General features: G+C 43.9%; 1 protein-coding gene across 1 annotated transcript; it reads right to left on the reverse strand.

Annotated features, from left to right (window-relative positions):
- Positions 1-15973: 15973 nt before the first annotated feature.
- On the reverse strand, positions 15974-17080 carry LOC109780560 (uncharacterized). Its single transcript, XM_020339144.1, has one exon. The coding sequence runs from the start codon at positions 17078-17080 to the stop codon at positions 15974-15976; it is 1107 nt and encodes a 368-aa protein (XP_020194733.1).
- Positions 17081-22009: the final 4929 nt, after the last annotated feature.

The following is a 22009-nucleotide window of genomic DNA, read 5'->3' on the forward strand; positions in this document are numbered from 1 at the left end:
CGGAGGGATCAGGCTGACTACTTCATAGCGTGGAGTTGGGATCCTCTGATTTTCCGCGTCATAGCCCGGTTGATACTTGGTAAGGTCTGTATCATTCCCAATCAAGGTGGCCACCGGGCGTACGCTCTTCACACAGGCGGTGAAGTCTTTCTGGTCAAAGGGGGTGCCGTCTTCCTTCAGGCTGGGGTATCCAAGAGCGATGTCGGCCGGGTCTAGCTCCGGTAGAAACGCCTTGGCCCGGCTCAGAGCAGCTATAGCTCCGGCTCTCGCAGAAGCCCGTCTCAGTTCTTGGAAGCGCTGAGGAAGTACGGCAAGCCGCCTGAGTACATCTGCCAGGTGAGTGGGAACTTCATTGGACAGAGCCACAACGGCTAAAGCACATTGTGACCCGGTGTAAAGTTGCTCCACCAAAGTGTAAACTGCATTCAACTTGGTCAGCATGCTCTGGTTGAGGTTGGAACTCCTGGGACCTGCATTACAAAGTCAAGTGAGCTGTTGGCAATTGAGATGTTTCTGGGAACTAAATGATGTAAACTGATTAGAAATTTACCAAAGATTGCGGAGACCATCTAAGAGACATGGCGTTTTAAGCCGGGCAGCTCGGCGGTTCTCTCATTAAGAGTGGCCTCCGCTTGTTCGGCCCGGCTGAGCAAGGCAGTCTTCTCATCGGCCCAGGCTTTTCTTTCTGTTTCAAATTTTTTCTTCAGTTTTTCTTGTGCAGAGACACTGAACTCAAATTTGGCATTGGCCTTCTGGGTCTCATTTTCCTGAGTCTTCAGGCGGTTCTTCAGATCAGAGATTTCTGATTCAAATTTTTTGCAGGCAGCCTGTACAAATTCCGGGTGACAGTTTGAGTGATTATCATGCAACATTAAAGTCCCAAGCACTTTGCAAGCAAAGACACTCGGTACTTGGGGGCTAATGTAGGCTGAGAAGCTCTATTTACAGTGTCGGTTCATGCAAATAAGTCCCAAGCACTTTGCAGGCAAAGGTACTTGGCACTTGGGGGCTAATGTGTCAAGTTGCTCAACTACTTGGTTAAAGTAAGGAAAGAATCAGGTGAACTATGCGGTTTAAGCCGGCCTTTGAGTGGTACCAGGTAAAGCCGGTTTTCTTGCAGTAGTTATTAAGCCGGCATTAAATCTACAACATATTTTATCATAAGTCATAGACTTGGGGGCTGACATGGTAAGGATAAATATGGAATACACAAGAGAGTTATACCTCAGATTTTTGCTGGATTTGCTTCACCATGTCAATTTCCAGGTCCCGGCTGTTGTGCACTTGATTAACATAGCCAGAGACAATATCTCCAATGATCAAGTTAGCATAGTCAGTGATATCCAGCCTGGCCCTGCGGCGCTCCAGCAGTTCTTCCTTGGCAGAGCATCTAGCCAGCACAGGGGGTCTTCCCGGCTCGACAAACTCTGTCCGGGTGATTACAACGTCCGGGTCATCGGCCGGTTGAGCTGGGCTGGGGATCTCCGGGTTATCAGAACCCTCCATGGCTTGTTCTTCAGTTGGAGCGGTGGTTTCAGGAGCTGAGGCAGACGGCGGCTCATGAGCAGAAGCCTCCGGTTCAGTCAGGACCGGCTCTTCGAACGGTTTACTTTTCTTTGTCCTCTTGCTGGGCTTTGCTTGTGCACTGAAAGTCAAAAGGTTAGTGCAAAAACATGAGCAAGATAAGCACAAAATAAGCTGATCATCATTACCCGGGTGCGGTCTTGAAAGCCGGCAAGTTAGATTGCATGGAGTCACCGGAGGAAGGTGAAGTTTCCTGATAGTTTGAATCAGAAGAATTGAGTGGTTGACGAGTGACACCCGCCAAAGGATGAAAAGGATATAAGTTGGAGATAACCTCGGTCCGACGCTTCCTTGATGCTTCAGGTAAGCCGGAGGAGAGGTCTGCATCCTTGTTGGTCCGGGTTTGCCTCCGGCTCTCGTGAATCTGTCGCTTCAAAAGAAATTGAGGATCTTGATAAGCTAAAGGATGTGAAAGTCTTACTTTTCGGGTTACTCTTCGGTCTTTCAGCCTTGGCAAGGGCTCCGAGTCGGAGGAAAGTATAGTTACCTCTTCAATCACCGGGTTACTCGCTCCAGTATCCTCCTGCTGATAATCAGTGTCAATAAGGTGGTTAAAAACAAACAAAAAACAAAGGAAGAGTTTAAAGAATCAAGGGCTACCTCTGACTCGGAGGTGTCATCCAGTTGAAGCAGGTCTGAGGCGCTAGGCTTACTCCCCTTCTTGCGGGGAGCGGCTCTCCTGGCGGCTTTTTTAACCTTCCTGGCTTTTTTAGCAGCCTCATGGTCATACCTGACCTTCCAGAACTTATCATTAGCCTGAAAAATACAACAAAGGTTTCTTGAAGTTAAGACGAAAATTGTTAGAATGGAAAGTAAGGTGTTCAGATCAGTAGCTTACCGCCGCAGCCGGGTTAGCTTTGCAGAAGGGACTTAAGCCTGTCCTCCCGCAATCTGCTAAGCTCTCGTTCAGAAGGGACTTGGTCATGTCATCAACGACGTCCTCAGGTAATTCGTTGGGGCTGTGCCGAAGAGGATCATCCTTCCGGCCCGTGTAATCACACATTAAGCCGGGGCGGCAGCTTAGAGGAATCACCCGCCAAGCAATCCAGACCCGGACCAGATCAACGCCGTTAAGGCCGTTTCCCAGAAGAGCTTTGATTTTGTTGATGGTGGGGATAAGTGGTTGACGCTCAGCTTGAGATAATTTGTCTGGCAGGGGGTGATTTGACTCCAGACACAGGGCGCGAAAGCCGGGCAGAGGGTTCTCATCAGCCGGAGAAGTATCCTGGCAGTAGAACCATGTCTGGTTCCAGTCCTTTGGGTGGCTTGGCGGCTCAGCATAAGGAAAGAGACAATCTCTCCGTCGTTGAATTGAGATTCCGCCAAGTTCCAAGCTAGGCCCGTTGGCACACTCGTTCTGGCGGTTCAGATAAAACAGCTCCCTAAAGAGCAGTAGGCTGGGCTCTTCTCCAAGGTACACCTCACACAACACTTCGAAGTTACAAATGTTCGACACGGAATTGGGTCCAATGTCTTGAGGTCGCAGATCGGAAAAGTGCAGAACATCTCTGAAGAATTTTGAGCCGGGAGGTGCAAAACCCCGGCTCATATGATCAGCAAATATAACAACCTCTCCGTCTCTTGGTTGAGGTCTTTCTTCGGACAGGTCAGGGGCACGATAGGACATGACCTCCTTCTTAGGCAGGTAACCCGTTTTCACGAAGTCATCTAAGGTATTATCAGTAACGTTGGATCTCACCCAGTTGCACGTAATGGGCGCCTTGGGAGCCTTGGGCGGCATTGTGAAAGACGGAAGCCTATGACAAAAGAAAATTTCCGGTTCAAATTTAAGCCGGAGGAAGATTTCAGTTCAGTATTCAAGATGGCGGCTTATGAAGGGGCCTATGATATATGGCTAATTGTGTCGGGTTATCTAAGCCGCTGTGGATATCATAAGTAATTCAAGTTGTTTAAAACTCTATTATGAATGAGCCGGAAATTTCACAAAGCATGGCCTCTTTTAAGCCGGCGATATGAGCCGCCATGGCTAACAGATGCAGTTTTTTGTCTAAGTGTTGCACAAACAAGTTTCACAGATTGCAGGGATTATTTTGGATCAAATGATCGTCTAGAAAGGAAAAATTTCTAGACCTAAAAACTGATACAGAGAAGTTCATAAGCTCTAAATGAGGTCTTTTTGCGGACAAAAGGGATCTACTAGCATAAAAATGGGTGAGAAACTACTACCGCAGGGAGTCTGTACCGCTTTGGATCAAAAGGAACCTCGGTGGCGGAACTGTGAAGAAATCGCGATGAACTACGAAGAACACAGAGAACTTGCAAGCCCTAATGCGGATCTAAGGTACGGGACGGCGAGGACTTACTGGTGCTGATGAGCAGCGGAGGCGCGCCGCAGGTTTCTGGTCAAGACAGGTTGATGCAGCGCCCTTGGTCGGTGAAGACGAGGTGCGCAGCGGCGGCGGAGCTCGGGCTCTGGGGCGTCAGAGGAGGAAGACGATGGATCGAGAAGAGTGACGAAGACCTATGGGCCAGGCCTATTTATAAGGGCCGGCTGGTAAATGGGCGCGGGAAAAGAGGAGGCGGAAGACATGATTATCTTGCCGCAGAAACGCCTCGATTTTCGGGATGGTCATTAAAGATAAGATCCGTTGGGATATGACAGAATAAAAAAATGAATTTAATGGAAGATGACGTCATGGCGGGTTACCAAGAATCCAGAAGATGATGTCATGGCGGGTTATAACTTTTGCACAAGCAGAAGCCGAAAGATTTTGAAGATTGACGTGAACCGGTTCAAATCAATCTGGGGCCTAATGTTGAGGATATAACCATTAGAGTCACCCGCCCAGGAGGGGCCGGGTTACGTTATAATGATCATCACGCGAAGCCCAGTACCAAGTTTGCGGAAGGCGGGTCAGTAATGGGCTTAAGACCCGGAGGCGGCTTAAGGCCCGTAGTGATGAACCGCCGTTATGGCAAGACTTGTAGTGTAAGGCATGAATAGCTAAGAGTCCGAGCCGGACACTGTTATAAGCCGGCAGGAACTCTGAGAGCCGTCGGGGCGTCAACCTCTCTATATAAAGGGATGACCCGGCGGCGGTTCAGGAAGAGAGAACAGATCGATAGCCAGGCATAGCGATTAAGCTCCCTGGTCATCGAAACCTTAAGTAATACCACCTCAACTGGACGTAGGCTTTTACGTTCACCGTAAGGGGCCGAACCAGTATAATCCTCGCGTACCTTGTCCCGTTTAACCCCTTTAAGCTTCCTAGCTGCGATGGTTCCACGACTAAGTCCTTGCACGAGGACACCTGCCGTGGCAATTCCACGACAAAAAGGACTAAGGATATGTTTCTCGTTTATGGAGGTGACAAAGAGCTTGTCGTAAATGGTTACGTCGATGCAAGCTTTGACACTAATCCGGATGACTTTAAGTCACAAACCGGATACGTGTTTATATTGAATGGTGGAGCTGTCAGTTGGTGCAGTTCCAAGCAGAGCGTCATGGCGGGATCTAAATGTGACACGGAGTACATAGCTGCTTTGGAAGTAGCAAATGAAGGAGTCTGGATGAAGGGGTTCATATCCAGATTTCACAAGAGAAGCGGAGTACATAGCTGCTTCGGAAGCAGCAATGAAAATCTTTTGTGACAATACTGAAGCAATAGCCTTGGCGAAGGAATCCAGATTTCACAAGAGAACCAAACACATTAAGAGACGCTTCAATTCCATCCGCGATCAAGTCAAGTAGGGAGACATAGAGATTTGCAAAATACATACGGATCTGGATGTTGCAGACCCGTTGACTAAGCCTCTTCCATGAGCAAAACATGATCAGCACCAAGACTCCATGGGTGTTCGAATCATTCCTATATAATCTAGATTATTGACTCTAGTGCAAGTGGGAGACTCAAGGAAATATGCCCTAGAGGCAATAATAAAGTTGTTATTTATATTTTCTTATATCATGATAAATGTTTATTATTCATGCTAGAATTGTATTAACCGGAACTTAGTACATGTGTGAATACATAGACAAACAGAGTGTCCCTAGTATGCCTCTACTTGACTAGCTCGTTAATCAAAGATGGTTAAATTTCCTGACCATAGACATGTGTTGTCATTTGATCAATGGGATCACATCATTAGAGAATGATGTGAACAAGACCCATCCGTTAGCTTAGCATAATGATCGTTTAGTTTTATTGCTATTACTTTCTTCATGACTTATACATATTTCTCTGACTATGAGATTATGCAACTCCCGAATACCGGAGGAACACTTTGTGTGCTATCAAACGTCACAATGTAACTGGGTGATTATAAAGATGCTCTACAGGTGTCTCTGAAGATGTTTGTTGAGTTGTCATAGATCAAGATTAGGATTTGTCACTCCATGTATCGGAGAGGTAGCTCTAGGCCCTCTCGGTAATGCACATCACTATAAGCCTTGCAAGAAATGTGACTAATGAGTTAGTTATGGGATGATGCATTACGGAACGAGTAAAGAGACTTGCCTGTAACGAGATTTAACTAGGTATGATGATACCGACGATCGAATCTCGGGCAAGTAACATACTGATGACAAAGGGAATGACGTATGTTGTTATGCAGTTTGACCGATAAAGATCTTCGTAGAATATGTAGGAGCCAATATGAGCATCCAGGTTCAGCTATTGTTTTTTGACCGGAGATGTGTCTCGGTCATGTCTGCATAGTTCTCGAACCCGTAGGGTCCGCACGCTTAACGTTCGATGATGATTTGTATTATGAGTTATGTGTTTTGGTGAACGAAGTTTGTTCGGAGTCCCGGATGAGATCACGGACATGACGAGGAGTCTCGAAATGGTCAAGAGGTGAAAATTGATATATTGAAAGGTTATATATGGACACCGGAGTGATTCCGATAAGGTTCAGGGATTTATCAGAGTATCGGGAGGCTACCAGAACCCCCTAGGAAAGTTAATGGGCCTATTGGGCCATAGTCGAGGAGAGGAGGCAGGCCACGGGAGGTGGAGTGGCCCCCCTCTTTCCTTCTCCCTCTCCTTCCTTTCCCCTTTCCCCCTCTCCGTTGGAAGGAAAGGGGGGCCGAATCCTACTAGGAACGGAGTCCTAGTAGGACCCCCCCCCTCTTTGCGCGCCCCCCCTTGGGTCGGCCTCCTCCTCCCCCCTCCTTTATATACGTGAGCAAGGGGCACCCCAAAGGCACAAAAGTTGTTTCTTAGCCGTGTGCGGTGCCCCCTCCACAGTATACTTCTCCGGTCATAGCGTTGTAGTGCTTAGGCGAAGCCCTGCGCAGATCACATCACCAACACCGTCATCACACCGTCGTGCTGACGGAACTCTCCCTCGACCCTCTACTAGATCAAGAGCTCGAGGGACGTCATCGAGCTAAACGTGTGCTGAGCATGGAGGTGCCATACGTTCAGTACTTGGATCGGTTGGATCGTGAAGACGTTCGACTACATCAACCGCGTTAACATAATGCTTGCGCTTTCGGTCTACGAGGGTATGTGGACACACTCTCTCCCTCTCGTTGCTATGCATCTCCTAGATAGATCTTGTGTGATCGTAGGAATTTTTTTGAAATTGCATGCTACGTTCCCCAACAAATACTCCCTCCATTCACGAATATAAGATATGTCGGATATTTCAGTATGGACTACATATGGAATGAAATGGTAGAACAGACGCACTAAAATGTTTCTATATACATCTGTAACAGAAAAAATAGAACATCTTACAATAGTGAACGGATGTGGTATTATATAGCTCTTATTGCTTTCACATTACCAAAGAGACAATTTCCAAAGCCTTTAGTCCCAAACAAGTTGGAGTAGGCTAGGTGAAACCCATAAGATCTCGCGACCAACTCATGGTTCGGGCACATGGATAGCAAGTTTCCACGCACCCTTGTCAATAGCATAAGTGGACAACATAAAATAAATATATGGCGTGAACACCTATCATACATTCAGCTGAGCAAAGACTTGAAAACATATGAAGAAGTGAAGAAGGGCCATCTACAATCTGCAACATTCAGTCAATATTAGTTACTTACAGTATACATAAATATTCTCAGTTGCAGATCATCTACGTTCTCTACTTGTTCTTATGTGCATCAAACAACATGTATAGGAAGGTAGTGTTCTAAACAGATCAGAATGCCACACATCAAATAAGCTTAAAAACAGTATTCAAATCAAGTACAAACAACAAGCCATTGAGCTGGTGAACACCAAGATCTCAAACACCTCCTGCTATGCATTGAGAGTGAATGTGCTTCGTGAATTAATCCGTGAAAGAGATGCAACAATTTTAAAAGTTGCCCATGGTGTGCTTGGAAATTCATGGCTTAGCTAAGCTAGGCAAAGAGCATGGTGGGACATATGTGTGGCTACAGTGCCAGATCTAGTGGGGGTGCCATGGCACCCCCTCTAAAAGTGCAATCTAATTTTTTATGTACATAGACACTAATTGGGCAAAACATATAATGCTCTTTGAGAAGTATTGGCTAGGATTACGATGATATATAGATCAAATTGCACTATTTGGCACCCCAGTGTAATAACTTTAGGTCCATCATCGTGTGGCTAAGGAATTTTCCCCAGAAGATTGCCAAGCCAATAAACATTGACTGTACTTATCACTGGATAATATGTGTATATCTCTTTTAGCAAAGAATTTATTTGTTACATTAGTAAATTAATATATGAACGTCTACGTGTCTCGACAGTCCACACTTGATTATAAACCTATCCATAGTGAGCTTGTCCAAGAGCTTCTTGGTGGATGACAATGTTGATGCTTGTACTTCGTCTAGACCTCCATTCTCTTCTCGGTGGTGTGTGACTTTTTTTATTTGCGGGGGAGCGTCTGCGGACTCTAAATCGGTAACCAGATTGGGCGTTGCGCAGTGAGTGTCCATGCCAGTCAATATTCGTGATTGACTGATTGAATTGCGGTTTTATTTGTGTTTTTGCTAAATAACTAAACACCATTTTTTTCTAGAACTTCCACGAGGAGAGGCTCCTATTAATCTTAGAGGACACTATTATTCTTAGTCAATGAGATGGAGTCCATTTTGTGCTTCCGTTTAGAAAAAATGGTCGTTGTAGTTTCACATAGCGGCGAGGGAAATACCATATTTTCCTTTTTGATAAAAGTCGATGGAGATGTGACTCTGGCAGCACTGATCGATGGATTTCCTTCCAGACTAGACTCGTGCATGACATGAGACTGGAGTGAGAAAAATGTATAAGACGTACACAGGGGTGAGCCATACAGTATATCAAGTGAATGAATGTGTCTTCCATTTCTCCCCGGCTCTTCTGCCCCATACACGAGCTCCCCGAGACGACGACCAAAGAGATGCTCCAGCCCATTCAGATGCTCCCCGATAACAAATCAGCCTGTCTCAAACATAATCCCTATTTCCGCCTTCCATTGTCCTTTGTATATCTGCTTGTCCATATTGATATGTTTCCTTGAGAAGGCAAAATGTCTTGTTGGGTCTATGTTCATCAGAATATGCCTAGGCATGCTTAATATCAATCAAAGTTTTTTAAGCTTTTCTATCGACCACAATCTTTGGTTTTCCCCTACATATCATATAGTCTACTGTAGGCACATTTAGTTTGGGGAAAAAAAATTAGTGAGAAACACAATGATAGTTCAATGGTACATACATTAGAAAACTATTCGAAGCCACCCTAACAAAAGAATTCTTTTATTAGTAAAAGAAAAACAAATTTGTATTCTCCACCGCAATAGTACAACAGTACATTCAGAGCTCTAGAAAATTGTTGGAAAACTAACAAAAAAAACAGTAATGAGAAACAAATTTTCATCATGTAGCTTAATAGTTCAATGGTTAAAATCACTAGAGCACTAAAAAAACACAAGAATAAGAGGTAGATTTTTCTCTCTCTCTTGGCTTGTTGGTACATTAGAACATAGAAACACTAATTTGGCCACTTGTAACATATGGTGTAAATACAGTACAAGATTTGGCTCTAAATAATTTGAAGTTCTAAAGTGTTGAACTGCAGATGATTACTTCTTCGGTAATCCTCTGAATTCTTGGCCGGGGGGGGGGGGGGGGGGGGGGGGGGGGGGGTACCGTATTCTAGTGAATGGACATGGTGTCGCACTTAGTATATGGGGTATATTAGTACTTATTTTATGCTGGACAAAAACTTAACTGGAATAGATGACTAAACCATTTATTGTTATGAAATTTTTCTTCCCTTTAAAACCAAACTCCCAACCTTTTTATTTCATAGCATTGCAAAATGTAATAACATTTTCCCTAGACAACGTTTACTCATAGATGGTATAATTTCGATCACATTATCTGCCGTGTGGGCGCTATGCGCAAGCCACGCCTCTCTATCTGCATAATGCCTTTTTTGTAGTACAAATAAAGTAGATGCTACAGACCAGGCCCTAACGAGGTCGCTCCAATGTTTGGTCTACCTGACCTTTTCTTTTTGTACATCCTTTTCCCTCCAAACCAAATCCATGTCTTTGCCTCTTGTTGCTTTAGTCGAACTAGCTCTCTCTCTCTCTCTCTCTCTCTCTCTCTCTCTCTCTCTCTCTCTCTCTCTCTCTCTCTCTCTCTCTCTCTCTCTCTCGCGCGCGCGCGCTTTCCTGTGCTCATGTATTTGTGTAGGCTGTCAACCAGCTATGTAGCTTCATGTTTTTCCGTCAATGCGACCACATAAAATACCTGATCAGTTGCAGTGCGTGTCAATATGTAGTTTCCTTTGTCAGCAACACGCCACCTGGTCTGCATAGGATAACAAACACTCTAAACCTTTGTTCATTCAGTTGCACCATGCATGTTCTTGGGTGATGACGCTATTACTTTACATGCCTTTCATCAAACAATTGTGTGTCAGTAATGACACTAGACTGACTACAACTGTTCATGAGACAGGAAGAGAGCAGCAATGGGATGTTGGTTTGGTTAAGCTAGTAAGATGCATCAACGGTCACCTAACATGTATAACGTGTGCTTATTTTGATCCTAATACATTTATAAATGCATATTCCTCAAATTGCCTTTTTCAAAGGATATTCCTCAAATTGCTAAAGAGGCATTGGAGGTCCAGTGCAGGCAACACCGTCGCGTGATAACACTTTCACATGGAATTAATGTCTACCGTGTCCATGTATTAATTCCCCTTAATAGCTTTAGTTTCTCAGTACGTCCAAACATCGTATCAAAATGCTGAAACAAGAAAATCGTATATTTTAGCCTATGTTCATCCTTGGATCTCTTCTTTTACGTCGGTGGTGTAGCAGATCACAATCTATATTTGCAAAAAATAAAAGCTAATTCCAATAGCAAATTGGATCATGTTAGCTGAATTATCCCTAGATTTGTGCTCCATGGGATCTTATAGAGGCTGTTTTATGGAGAACATATTGATGAATATGATCATAGAAAATATTCTCCTATGTGAGTCGGCCTGTTCCATTTGGTGTGGCTTTGTAGATTTTCCCAGCTGTAGGATTGGGCGCCACCCACATGGGCGCAGTCAACATATCACAAAGCTTAGATGAAAGACGGTTTATTGACGATCTCCAATACAATGTCAGAATTTCTATTTCCTTTCATATTGCCAGAGAAACATTTTTCACCGAGAATAGCAAGAGATGAAGAGAGGAATAAGTTTTCTTCAATGGCATATATATGAAGAACATATAATAAGTATATGCCGCAATCACGCATCAAACATTCAGCTGAGCAAATACTTGGAAACATATCAAGAAGTGAAGAAGGGGCATAAAGAGTCTACAACATTCAGTCAATAGTCGTTCCCTACTGTATGCGACCATGAATGGAAAACACAACTTCCTGCCGACAGAAGCAATCATAGAAGACAATCGGAAATCCTGCACACTACTGAGGATACTATTTCAGAGCCTAAATGGATCTGAAATTCTCAAGTTGAATTTACGGCATATAATTTAAACATAATTGAAGTACTATAGGAGCCAGAAAAATTAGAGGCATATATAGAAATAAAACAAATATGTCTAGGCAGGTAGCAGTCTAAAGAGATCACAGTTTCATACATGAAATGAGTTCAAAAACAGTCTTCAAATCAAGTACAAACAACAAGCTGCACATGGAACTTACAGTTTCCCATCTAAACTTATTACGACAACAACTACTACAACTACTGCTAATTATCAATTCCTGAGTTTTTATTATTTCCAAGTTAACATCCCTCTTTCAAAAAAAAAAACAACAGTACAACCACTACTTGCAACACCAAAGCTCGAACCAAAACCAAGTGTACTAGCTGCCAAAACCTAGGCTCGGTTCTTTGAGGTCTGAATTTCCACAATACAGAGGGTCAACGGCCCAAAAGCCTTTGCAAGATTGCAAAGTTCCTGAACTGTCAGTGTCACCAATACCATAACAGTTCTAGCATAGCGTCCTCTTGTATTCAAGAAGTGAGGTTTCTTCAGTGGCACAAATGGAAAACATACGGTTGACAAGTGAAGAAGGATCATCTATAAAAAGATCTCAGCCGCCGCCCAAGTCGCCCACGCGGATGACACGGGGGCTGTGGTTAAGACTTCACTGTGTAAGTTTCCAGCCAGCTATGTAGCTCCCTGTAATGCCATCAATGTGGCCTCGTACAATAGCTGATCAGTCGCATGCATGACTACATGTAGTTTCCCTTGGCAGGAACATGCCACCTGGTCTGCATAGGATAATGAACCTTCTAACCCTTCCTTTCCTTCAGTCGCACCATGCATTATCTTGGTGATGGTCCTATTTATTTTACTCACCTTTTGTCAAATAGCGTTGTGACAGTAATGACTATTGACACTAGACCGACTAGACGGTGTTGGTGAGCCAGGAACAGAGAAACAATGGGATCTTGTTGGTTAACCTAATAAGATGCATCAGCGATCACGTAACATGCACGATCACGTAACATGCAGGGTGCGTGCTCATTTTGATCCTAGTACTTTTCCAAATGAATATTGCTCAAATTGTTTTTACAGGATATTCCTCAAATTGCTGAAGAGGCAATGGAGGTCTAGTGCAGGCACCACCGTCGGGTGCTAACAGTTTTACGTGGAATTAATGTCTACCTTGTCTGCATTTACCTCTTAATATTGTTAGATTGTTTCTACGCCACATAGTATCTAAACGCTGGTAACAAGAAAAAATAAATTTTGGCCAATGGTCATCCTTGGATCTCTTCTTCTACTTCGGTAGGGTTGCAAATCACAATCTTTATTTGCAACAACAAAAAATACATTTTTGTATTATTTAAAATAAAAAGGTAATTCCGATGGCGAGTTGGATCATGTCAGTTGAATGATCTCTAGATTTCTACTCCTTGGGATCTTACAGAGCCCATTTTATGCAGGACATATAGATGAATATGGTCATGTAAAATATTCTCCTAAGTGAGGCGATCGGCCTATCCCATTTGGTGTGGCTATGTATGCATTTTCCCAGCTATAAAGATTGGGCGCCACACCACATGGGCACAGTCTACCACACAGCTTAGATGAAAGCTGGTTTAATAACTAACTCCCAAACATTGTCAGAATTTCTATCTCCATACATGTTGCCAGAGAGTCATTTTTCCCCGAGAATAGCAAGAGATGAAGAGAGGAATAATTTCTCTTCGATGTCATCAATGGAGAACATATGATAAGTATATGCCGTGAACATTTTAAGAAGTAAAGAAGGGAGTCTACAACATTCAGTCAGCACTCATTACTTACTGTATGCCTAAACACATATCAAATATGCAGATGCAGATGATCTATTGTGCAGGTTCTTACGTGCAACCATGCATGTGAAACGTGGAAAACAACTAGCACAACTATACTAGGGAAAATACCCAGATACACTAGACTGTAGATGAACATGATAAAGAATTATCCGGATTTTTTTAGCAATTCAGAAAAAGGTCAAAAATGTTCAAAACTTTTTTAAACATGCTTTAACTACTGCCACACTTGTATAATATTTTGGCAAAGGAAAACTCCGGCAAAAACATGAGCGAAAAAAATTTTCTAGGACAATATAGAGTGAACAGTCCCTCTAATTAATATAGTGATGATTTTGTTTTCGCCAACAATACCATGGCGGTCCTTTCTCTGCCTATTATTGCCAAAAAAAATTGCCAAAAAAATTTCATGATTTTTTGACCATCTATGCAGTTACTAATTTTTTTTTTCAAAAAAGGGTGCACCTCCCCACCGGTTCCATTGGTTCACCTCCTACTATACTACTACTATAGTACTACTGCTACTACATTTCCTGAGTTTTTTATTTCCATGTTAACATCATTCTTCCCAATTTTATTTTTAAAAACCCGGCCCCTGTACGACCAGTACTTGCAACACCAAAGCTCAAATCAAAACCAAGTGTACCAGCCAAACCTCCCACTCCATTAAGTGCAATCTGAGTTTCCACAAGACAAAGGCCTGGCGGCGCAAAAGCCTTCGCGTGATCACGAAATTCACGAACTGTCGCAGTTTTGCTAACACCAGAGCAGTTCCGTAGCACCATTATTGCTCCCATCAGTACCCCGCATGGGATCCCGCTGATGTTGTGCTAGCAGAGGTCTTGTAAATCCCCTTAGCAGCAACACGACAAATATATAACTGGCGTTGTAGGGAATATGAACCATCTAGCATTCCTTCATTGAATTGCGCTATGCTCTTGGCCATGACTTTCTCCTTACTTGCACGCCTTTGTCAAATAGCTATATCAATAGTGGGATTAGATGGTGTTCGTACGCCTACATCAACAACAGAGATTTAACAATCGGGTGTTGGTTCCCCAATTAAATCATGGCATTGCGGCTCACCTCCTGAAAATACGGCGGAAAACATCAAAAATCTGAAGTCGAATTTACACCAGAAATTCATACACATAATTTAAACAAGATATATAGCTGGTAGCAGTATAAACAGTTCACAATTTCATATAGATCGATGAAATGAGTTCCAAAACAGCCTCTGGATATGGATTTTTCAGTTTCCCATAATATAAGAACCACATCGGCGACTAAAACAACAAAGAAACGCTGACAAGGAGCAAACACAAACAACAAAGACTCTAATTAAACTGATCAAAATCTCTATGATTCCTCAAACTCAACCTGCTGGGTAATTAATGGTGGTACCAAATGCACGGCGAGGTGTCTGAGGGGGGCGACCATGGCAGGCAGCGCCGGATCTCAAATTCTGTACACTACTGCCTACCGACAGAAGCAATCACAGAATACAATTGGAAATTCTGTACACTACTGAAGATACTATTTCAGCACCTAAATGGATCTCAAATTCTGAAGTTGAATTTACGCCATATAATCTTAAACATAATTGAAGTACTATGGGAGCCAGAAAAATGAGAGGCATATATAGGAATAAAACAAATATGTATAGGCAGGTAGCAGTCTAAAGAGATCACAGTTTCATACATGAAATGAGTTCAAAAACAGTCTTCAAATCAAGTACAAATAACAAGCTGGACATGGAACTTTCAGTTTCCCATTTAAGCTTATTGCAACAACTACTATTACTACTTCTAGTACTACTTCAATTCATGAGTATTTATTATTTTTCCAAGTTAACGTCACTCTTTCAAACCAAAAAAAGAAAACAAAACCAAGTGTACCAGCTACTTGCAACAGCAAAGCTCGAAACAAAACCAAGTGTACCAGCTGCCAAACCCTACACTCGGTTCTTTGCGATCTGAATTTCCAAAATACAAATTAAGGGTCAACGGCGCAAAAGCTTTTGCGAGATCGCATAGTTCCTGAACTGTCACCGTGTCACCGGTACCATAACAGTTCTAGCATAGGCGTCCTCTTGTATTGAAGGAAGTGAGGTTTCTTCAGTGGCACAAATGGAAAACATTCCTGACAAGTGAAGAAGGATCATCTATAAAAGACTAAAGTCTTCAACATATCAGTAGTTCAGTACTAGTTAATCCCTACACCTGAACACACATGAAATATTCAGTTGCACTCTTACAGATCTCTGTAAAACAGGGGAGAACCTCTCTGCCACTGACTGATGCACTCAACGATACAATCAGAAATTATGTGCCCTACTTGAAATAGTGTGGAAAATATCACACCAGAAAATCACACACATAATTCAAAAAACATATATAGGTAGCCGGTAGCAGTCTAAATAGTTGACAATTTCATATAGATGAAATGAGTTTGAAAACAGCCTGCAAATTAACTGACGAAAACAACAAATACAGACCTGGAGCACACAACAAACTGGATATGCAGTTTCCCATAGAACTACAAGAAAGAAACACTGACCAGGAGCAAACACAAACAACAGACACGTATTCTAATAAACTTATCAAAATCTCAATGGTGCCTCAAACTGAACCTGGTGCTGGGTAGCTGGATTATTAATGGTGGTACCAAATGCACGGCGAGGTGTCCGAGGGTGGAGCCGATGGCAGGCAGCGCTGGGTCTCACCAGGGATTGAGCAATCCCACTCGCCGGCATCAGCACAAGGATACTCGTTCTGCTCGTGCGGAGCACCAGGGTAGACGTCGTCGAGGAAGTAGATGTAGCCCGGGTTGCCGGCGTGTCTCGTGTCGAAGGCCTTGGAGCAGGCCCGGCCGACGAAGAGCAGCTGCCGGGTCATCTTGTAGACGCGCCAGGAAGCCGGCCGGCCCACCTGTGGCTTCTGTAGCCTGTAGACTTGGAACCGGGACGTGCGGCCTGTCGCCGGCGAGATGAATCTCCTCACCATCAGCAGATCGGCGCCAGAGGCGGAGGGCAGGAGGTAGCGGGACACGATCTCGCCGTGTGCCATGTCCGTCCGGGGAGCACCAATCCCGTAGGCAAGATGTAGAATGGTTTGCCTAGATGTCGAAAGTTCGGCCTTGTAGCAGGACAGGTCATCATCTGAGTCGATGGCCCAGAACCATCCGTCGTGGTAAGTCAGGTCTTGGGCGTTGGGCCGGGCCGTCATCTCTGCCGGCAGCGACGTCCAGCACTCCATGCCCGGCCGGCAGAACGCCATGGTTGTCCTGGTCGACGTTATGGCAGCGACCACGCAGGCACCAGAAGACGGGGCGGCAGACATGGCGGCTGCGCGGATCATCATGGGACACCTGATGTTGCCGGAGTTGATGGGGATGCATACGCGATCCGGGAGCGCGACGCGCTCGCCCGTGCCGAGGTTGAGCAGGGCGTGGCCGCGCCCGTGCGGGGATGCTCCCACGAACCAGCCGCCTGGAGCCGAGCCGCAGAAACGCTCTGCGCGGCCCTCGGCGGAGAGGTACGGGCGCGGATCGGCGAAGCGACCGAAGATCCGGTAGCTCTCGGTCCGGGCGGTGGACGGCCTGACGAGGTATGGCAGCGGGGACGGGTTCTGCAGCGCGACCTGGCGCCAGTGCTTGCTGACGGCGGACGCCCTAACGCGGTCGGCGATGCACGTTAGCAGGAGGATGATACGGTGGAGAAGGTCTTCATGGAGGCTGGACCATGGTCGCGCCGCCGCCATGGCAAGACCGCGATTCAAAGGGGTAGGATGTTTGGACAATTGGACTGGAAAAGAGGGGGGTGAGAGTGAAGGGGATCGATCCCTAGCTTCGGTTTTAAGCCTGCGAGTCTGCGCTAACCCAAGTGAGAACTGTGCCCTAGCAGTTTTGTCCCTGGAAATCCTTTTAATTGTACACAACTTTTTTCTATGCCTATTTTCCAATGCTCATGCCAGAAGCGCGCCGCATAAATTTATTTCGGTCATTTAGGGGTAGGCCCCCCTAGATCTCTTTTTGCATGACCACATACGTCTTCCTTATGCCCTTGATATACAGATTTTCACCACTACAAACTCCGTGTTGTAATTTCTACTTATTCTAGGAATTTTTTTCTCGCAAATTCGAAGGCACTGAAACTAGAGAAGAATACTAGAAATACTCCGCTATAGATCCTGGTGAGTTAAAATTTCATCATATTAATTATGTTTTCTATCAACTCCTAGGTTTACCTCTAACCTCACATGACGCAACACACAATTATTGTCGATGGACATTTAAAGCTGCAACACCTAGCTAGTAGATTTGGTGTTCATGAAAGCATCAAAATTAATCAGAACAAAGGTGGAGATATGGAGGAACATAAGCTTACATGTTTGCTTGGTATGTTTCTTTTTAGAGAATTTGGTCCACCATTTTAATAGCATGGAGGAACATAAGCATCAAAATTAATCAGAACAAAGGTGGAGATATGGAGGGGAAGGATTAGAAAATAATTTTTTTGGATGGAACATCTTAACCCTCATCATAACGTATGTGGTAAATCGTTAATCAAATGCACTAAGAAAACAAGGCAATAGTTAACGTAGGCTCCTGGCCAGGGTATTGGAGAGTTTAGATGAGGGGCCATGGACTTTTACTAAGGAATTGTTAGTCATGCGGGAGTTGGATGTGAGCAAATTCTTACAAGATATGGAGTTCAAGCATATATCTATATGGCTACGTGTACGAAACTTACCGATAGCTATGATGAATGCGGAGCGGGGAGAGTGGTGGATATGAGGTGGAGGAGGACTTGATGGCTCATGTGGGGGGAAGATGGCACCACATTTCGATAAGTGGTCAGGGTGTGAACACAAATTGATATCACTAAACCACTAAGAAGATGCATGTTGGTTGATGAAGAGAATGAGAAGGAACCAAGGATAAAACAAAAGAAGAAGGGGGTAATACTGAGGAGGAGGAATAGAGGTTGTGCCATTTGAGTATGAAGTCATGTCAGATTTTTGTTATAGTTGTGAGGTGATCGGCAACCATGAGAGGCAACATACACTATAAAGCTGAAACCGGGGGAGGACAGAGAGTATAGTAGTGATATGAGGTTCATACCACTAGTCAATGGTGTGGGATAAATGTAGAAATGGTTCCCCGAGAAGTACTCATTGATTAAAAAAGACGATGATGGTGCAGAAAACCGTTGGTAGCCTTGGTAGGGTGGAGGCACCAGTGCAGAAAAGCCTAGTACCATCTTTACCGGCACAGATGGGAGACCCCGGTAGCGCCGCAAACAGCATGTTCACAGTGGTGTGTTGGCCCTAGACGTCGGTAAAGAGTAAGGTACTAGCGGTGACTATAGTCATGGGACATTGCTATTTGATTACGAATATGCAGCGTGTCTTTTCTCATCGACGCCACTGATATGTTTTTCTGGATAAAAAATTGAATTTGTTATTTTGTATTTCCTTCATTTATATATAAATGAATACATATGGACCATACAGATCAGATTATCAAACAAATAGTGGTTGTCTGTGCTATAACTATTCATATATAGTGGAGACCACTTGAATTTTTGTTCTCTCCGCTATAAATCTTAAAGTTAGATAATTACAAATGGGTAGTACATCCACTATTACTATAAATATAGATTGTATGTTGATACATATGAAGTCGGTGCGTATAGATGTTTGCCACTGCTCCATGCTTTTTAGCTCATAGTGAATATACTTGTCACCCTCTTGTGTCATTGCACTGCAAGAACATTTAATAGTTGTTCTCTCCACTGAAAACAAAAGTGATGGTTTAGATTGAAATTATGTTGTGACAAGTTAAGCCATATCATTTGTGTATAAGTGACACTCCTAAATTGAACTCTCTAGAATTAGTTTGCACAAAACTCCATCTTTATTGAATTACTAAACAAAGATATGGCAAAAAGATACATTAAATAACCGGAAGCCAACACACTAGACCTGCAAAGTCAACAATGGGGGATGCTATCATAATGCCCCACCAGCTAGATTTGGAGTCATCACTAAGCCACGCATGGCTTATCGGGAGCACACATCTTGTCCAGCATACCCTAAACACGCACCCCATGCACATGCTCTAGAAGCTGCCGCCACCATGCCAACCCACCATCAGGGCCGAGGTCCGCATGATCCTTGCTAGGAAAGATGTCGACGTTGCCATGGCACCAAACACCACGACCACCCTGTGCTCGTTCATTAACACACGTCCGCCAAAGAAACTCCATTGCGTCATGCCACTGAGACCCGCCGTTGTCGACGTAGTAGATGCCATGCCGCTCCACCTCCTCGAGCACCACCATATAACACTGGTTCAACAAGCCAGGACCAACTCCCACATGTTACCCCCAAGGGGGAGAACGTTGCTAGTCGCCGCCAGCGTCCGACCAAGAATAGATCCAGGGTTTCCCTCAGAGTGATTTGGGGGGATCGCAAACTGCATCGTTGATGCCTTCAACAAGGTTATGATGCCCATGGGTTCCATCGTTGATGGATCCAACCACCGCCAGAGCATTCTGGCAGTCCCACAAACCCGCCTTGATCCGGAACGGCTTTTCCAGCTAGTAGTCCATCTGGTAATCGCTCTAGCGCAAGGAGCCATGCCTCCAAATTCCCGCAACCAAATCCTCGCTGGACACCCCAACACAGGGAGACGTAGCGCGCCGTAGTACCACAGAACCTAAGGGGGGATCGCCGTCCTTGCCAAAGGCCATCGGAAGAAAACGACGGGGCATCCGCTGCAAGATTCCGGTGCAGCCGCACGCTAGAGACGCAACCGAGGATGGCCTTGCCGCAGCCATCATCCATCGCCAAGGCTTTGCCCAGTGGCGCTCCGACGGCAGCTACAGTTAGGAGCGGGTTATGATTTGATGATGGTACAATTCCGTCAAATCCACTGGCCGATGACTCGGTAATGGACAACATATAATAAATATATGCGCGAACACCCATCAAACATTCAGCTGAGGAAAGACTTGGAATCATATCACGAGGTGATGAAGGGACATCCAGAATATTGAACATTCAATAAATAGTAGTTACTTACTGTATTCATCAAAATACTCGGTTGCAATTCATCTTCGTTCTGTGCTAGTTCTAATGTGCATCCATGCATGCGAAACATCAAAAATGCCTCTGCCACTGATATATGCAATCATAGAGTAAATCAGAAATTGTGTGCAATACTGGAGATACTATTTCAGCACCTAAATGGATCTCAAATTCTAAAGTAGAATTTACGGCATTTATAGTAACTTAAACATAACTAGAATACTGGGAGACAGAAAATATCGAAACATATAGAAATGAAACAACATGTATAGGAAAGTAGTGCTCTAAAGAGATCAGAATTTCATACATCAAACGGGGTTTAAAAACAGTCTTCAAATCAAGCACAAATAACAAGCCATTGAGCTGGTGAACGCCAAGATCTCAAACACCTCCTGCTATATATTGATTGAGAGTGTGGTTCGTGAATTAATCCATGAAAGAGATGCAAAAATTTAAAAAGTTGCTCATGGTGTGCTGGGTAAGTCATGGCTTAGCTAAGCTAATCAACGAGGATGGTAGGACAGATGTGTGGCCACAGTGGCAGATCTAGTGGGGGTGCCATGGCACCTTCTCTAATAGTGCAATCTTATTTTTTTATGTATAATAGACACGAATCGTACAAGAATTTAATGCTATTTGAGGATTATTTGCACTGTTTGGCACCCCCAGTGCAACGATTCTAGGTCCGTCAGTGTGTGGCTAAGGAATTGTCCCCAGAAGATTGCCAAGCCAATGAACATTGACTGTACTTATATCTCTGGTTAATATGTATTTATTTTTGGCAAATAATTATTTATTACATTTATAAATCAATATATCAGCTTCTACGTGTCTCCGAAGTCCACACTTTAACTTTATTATAATCCAGTCTATAGTGGGCTTGTCCAAGAGCTTCTTAGTTGATGATAAGGTTGATGCATGTACTTAGTCTTGACATACGTTCTCCTATTGACGGTGTGTGACTCTTGTTTTTCTTCTTTGCAGGGTATCCGGATTCTAAATGGGTAACCAGTCGTTGCACGGTGAGCGTCCATGGCGGTCATTAATTATGGGTGACTGACTGATTGTATTGGGGTTTTATTTGTTTTTTTTTCTAAATAACAAAACATCATTGTTTTTTAGAACTTCCACCAGGAGGGACTCTTACTACTCTGAGAGGATACTATTATTATTTGTCAATGAGAAGGAGTAAATTGTGTGCTACCGTTTATAAAAAATCGTTGTTGTAGTTTCAGCAGAATAAGCCTAGGCATGCTTAATATCACTACAAGTTTTTTAAGGTTTTGTGTCCACCACAATCTTTATTGTTCCCCAGGTATGATATAGTCTACTGTAGGCACATTTAGCTTAGGAGAGAAAAAGGTGAGAAACGCAATGATAGTTCAATGGTACACGTAAAACACTAGAAACTATTGGAAGCCACAGTAACAAAAGTGTTTCTTTATTAATAACAAAAAAGAGAATTTATATTCCCCACCTAAATAGTACAAAGGTATACATTAAAAGCGATAGAAAACTGTTGGAAAGAACTATTAGAAAACCAGGAAAAAAACAGTAATGAAACACAAATATTTATCATGTAGCTTAATAGTCCAA

The sequence above is a fragment of the Aegilops tauschii genome, chromosome 5 (genome assembly GCF_002575655.3).
Source record: "Aegilops tauschii subsp. strangulata cultivar AL8/78 chromosome 5, Aet v6.0, whole genome shotgun sequence".
Lineage (NCBI taxonomy): Eukaryota > Viridiplantae > Streptophyta > Magnoliopsida > Poales > Poaceae > Aegilops > Aegilops tauschii.

Bases quoted from the DNA above. Each gene is read 5' to 3' on its own strand.
- LOC109780560 (XM_020339144.1), bottom strand. From the start codon at position 17,080: ATGGCGGCGGCGCGACCATGGTCCAGCCTCCATGAAGACCTTCTCCAC.